Consider the following 4,011-nt stretch of genomic DNA (forward strand, 5'->3'; position numbering starts at 1 on the left):
GTGTTGTGTTATGTTGTGGTGTGTTGTGTTGTGATGGTTGTCCCCGCAGGTGACGGCATTATAGACAAGGATGAGTATCTGAGAGTGTTCAAGAAGTTCGGCATCGATGCAGCGGCTCTAGGAGACGCGTTCGATTCATTTACGAAGGTGAGCCGTACGCACATGTACGCGTACGTACGCGCTCATGCATACACACACACACACACGTAAGCAAATTTTTATACGCGTACATACGCGTGCGCAGAAGGGTAGGCTCACATAGACCTACATGGACCCAGGGTCACATGCACGCACGTATACATGCATGGGCACACGCAGGTAGGCAGGCAGACGAATACTGACTATCATTACGCAAGGTACGCCGTTTAACGTACGAGTAAATTGTAATAAACTAATAGCGTTTGCGTGTAGAATCTGGAGGTACAAGCGCGCTGTATCTTTTTGCCGCATATAAAATACATTATGCATATATAATTATAGTACAGGCACAACGTCGCCGTGCGCGAGATAGGAGACTAGGTTGACGATATAAAGTATACGGTAGCGTCTTAACGGTATTCATGTGGACTAGCAATACAGCGAACACGCGGTCCAAGCTTCACCCGCTATTGAAATTACACAGGTGTACCAGACTATGAATGTTTCCTTGTATTTCTGCGGGGTGCCGGTATGCAAAACCAATTCAATCAGTAGAGTTTCAGATACTCAATCGATCGCTATTAGCTCTCGCCTTGCGCCCGTTTCATCTGATTGTCGTATGGCGGTAAATAATTTATCAGCCTTCAATCAGGTCAATTATGATCATTGCTACCTTTGTTGCGTGCACGCTTGATGTCGCCACCGTCTTAGAAAGCATTTCATATTATATTTATATCCACGGTTCGTTGTTGTACTCATCTATATGTATTACAACCACACACCTATATCTATTCTAGATAACATGGGAATCTACTAGGATTTTACTACCAATATATGTGTAGGATCTAAACGTAGAATTATGTACTTCGGGGGCATATCAGTGGTTGTACTAATAACACTAATCATAATTGTACTAATAGTGGTTGTATAAGGACAATTTAGTTTGCAGTTCAACTCGGTAGATAACGCCAGCTACTCGTCCATTAACTATTTCTGCCACGTGCGAGCTAGGGTCCCTGTATAGGTATTACGCTTGGATATAAATTCCCATAGACGGCTATACTTACGAAAAAATTCACATAAATCAGCAAAAGTTTTTTTTACAAATAATAATGCCATTCTCTGAATACACGTCACAAGTCACAATATATATGTTATTAACAAAGAAATTCTTCCATAATTTACGATGTAAACAAAACTTTTGCAGCGCACATCAGAAATAGCCTACTTACAACTGGAATTCGCACAAAAAGTAGGCTTTTTTTGGAAATTTATGGGCCGGCCCAGAAACGCACCTCGGACGAGCCGTTTACATTGTCGGATTCAGAATAGATTCTAGTTTCTGAAATTAACAATTGCAAACAGTTATAATTTTTTCTAATAAGAAATAAAAATTCTAGCGTATGCAGACACTCACAAAGGAACTCATTCTCTAACCTATCCCAAAGCTGATTGGCGGATTTGGCATCGTGGTACCTATAGGTGGCATATTTTGTACTATTTTTGCACTACTTTTTACTTACTATTTTTGCACTATTTTGTCTCTAGAAAAGGCATATTTTGGCATTTTTTTTCGCCGAAATTCGGCACTAGAGTGCAATAATTAGCATTATGCACGCAGGGTGGATGCCTCGTGGACGTCGAGAAAGCATTAGAAGTAAAATTATTCTTGTTGTGTATTCGTGACATTCCGTCAGGTGGCGCAGTCACAGCGACCGGTTGGTGTTTTTTGTGTATGAAATGTGTTCAGACAACTTTGCAGAAATTCGCATCATAGAGCTGGCAAAAGTTTCGAGGGGAGCATAGAGCATGAATATGTAGTTATATAACAAGAATAAAGTGTATGTTTTGTAAGTGCAGTAACAGTGTGAGTATTTTTAATTAATTTCTGTTCGATGCTTATTCAGGCCTGCAGCCTATGGACGGCCTCTACTGTTGTTCAACACCTATACAGAGAGTTGCGCCATGACGAGTCGGAAAAAATCGGTCACGTGATCGCTGGACGGCATGTTGTTTCCAAATTGATCCACACCGCTGCCGCTCAAGTACAGCGCTGTATGGAAACGCTGTACAATGGTCCGTAATAATTAATTAGACTAATCGTGCTTCAATAAACTCAAAATTTATAGAGATTATAGCTAAGACATGTGCCTATGTGTATCTAGATTTCTAGAACTGCAAAACACATGTTACAGCTGCGAGCGAGTGGAGAGTGGAACGCATTTATCTTGTGAATTACAGTTGTCATTATTTTTCCAAAATGACTAGCTGCTGTGTTTACACTAAGAAAGTGTACAATTAAGCTATCATATGGCGCGAACGATTTGAGTTACCTTTCTAGAAATCTAGATACATATAAACACATGTGTTATCTATGATCTCTGTGATTCTTGAGTTTATTGAAGCGCGAGTGGTTTAATTAATTAGCAAGTATCTACGCGCGGTATCGCACAGGTTATTATACGCACGGCTATGGGCGGTAAGAAAGTGTACAATTAAACTATCATATGGCGCGAACGATTTGAGTTACATTTCTAGAAATCTAGATACACATAGACACATGTCTTAGCTATAATCTCTGTAAATTTTGAGTTTATTGAAGCACGATTAGTCTAATTAATTACTACGGACCATTGTACAGCGTATCCATACAGCGCTGTACTTAAGCGGCAGCGGTGTGGATTCATTTGGAAACAACATGGAGTCAAATCCTGAGTTGGCGCAACTCTCTGTATATAGGGACGCTAGTGCGAGCTAGAGGTGTTGTACAGCAGTAGAAGACGTCCATGGGCAGCAGGCTTGAATAACCATCGAACAGAAATTAATTAAAAATACTCACGCTGTTTCGTCGCATACACGACATACACTTTATTCATGTTAAATAATTACAGATTGATGCTCTATACTCCGCTCGAAACTTTTGCCAGCTCTATAATGCGAATTTCTACAAAGTAATCGGATCACATTTTAAACACAAAATGGCCAACCGGTCACCATGGCTACGCCACTTCACGGAATGTCACAACTATACGACAAAAACAATTTTACTTCTAATGCTTTCTAGACGTCCACGAGACATCTAACTTGCGTCATAATGCAAGTTATTGCACTCTAGTAACGAATTTCACCGGAAAAAAAAGAATAAGCCTTTTCTAGAGACCAAATAGTGTAACATCGGTGAGCAATTTGCGAAGGGTTACTGTTGTACGCGCCCTAGAATCTCGAGGATAGTCACACTTGGTTTGTGATTTGCAATTAATGTATATTGACTCTCAACGGATGTTCTTTTGTTTACAGAACGGTACCGTACCAGTTAACGCCGAATACTTTGCTCAACTCTGGAAGGAATATTTTACTAGCAATGACCTCAATGCGCCCGGAAATCGATTTTTCGGTTAAAATCACATGGTCGCGAATCCGCGTGACGTCAGTACGGAGTTCGTGGTTTGAAAGACCTTTACCAATGGCATATACGAAAATGTTTTGATGTCAAAGTAACTATATTTTATGTTGAATCTATGCATTTATATCCTGTCGGCAACAGCCAAACACGTCTAACTGTTTTTATCAAGCCGAGTGAAGTACTGTCGAAACTGTTGCTAAACGATTGACTACATGGATATATCATGAAATAACATTACGTTCATATTATTAAGGAAATCCAATGAACTCAATCCAAGTTTAGATGTGATATTTTTATTTGATTCTCGTTAGCTACAGTATTATCGCGATGCATCGTGTAATACAGACGTGTTTGTAATACAGATGACAATAAATAAATGTGTAATGATCCAGCAAGCATGCCTACGTCACCTCACTGACATTTTGAATATGTATAGAACATTTGTAGTTCATAAATAAATTCGAATGAAT

General features: G+C 39.7%; 1 protein-coding gene across 1 annotated transcript in view; it reads left to right on the forward strand.

Annotated features, from left to right (window-relative positions):
* The window catches only part of LOC106821135 (sarcoplasmic calcium-binding proteins II, V, VI, and VII-like), a 24,156-nt gene extending 20,578 nt beyond the window's left edge, over positions 1-3,578 (forward strand). The window contains exons 5-6 of the mRNA XM_014825816.1: positions 50-147; positions 3,436-3,578. Coding sequence (XP_014681302.1) covers positions 50-147; positions 3,436-3,537 — 200 coding nt within the window. The 3' untranslated portion in view covers positions 3,538-3,578. The remainder of the gene's footprint in view (positions 1-49; positions 148-3,435) is intronic.
* The last annotated feature ends 433 nt before the right edge of the window (positions 3,579-4,011 follow it).

Source organism: Priapulus caudatus, unplaced genomic scaffold (genome assembly GCF_000485595.1).
Source record: "Priapulus caudatus unplaced genomic scaffold, Priapulus_caudatus-5.0.1 Scaffold60, whole genome shotgun sequence".
Lineage (NCBI taxonomy): Eukaryota > Metazoa > Priapulida > Priapulimorpha > Priapulimorphida > Priapulidae > Priapulus > Priapulus caudatus.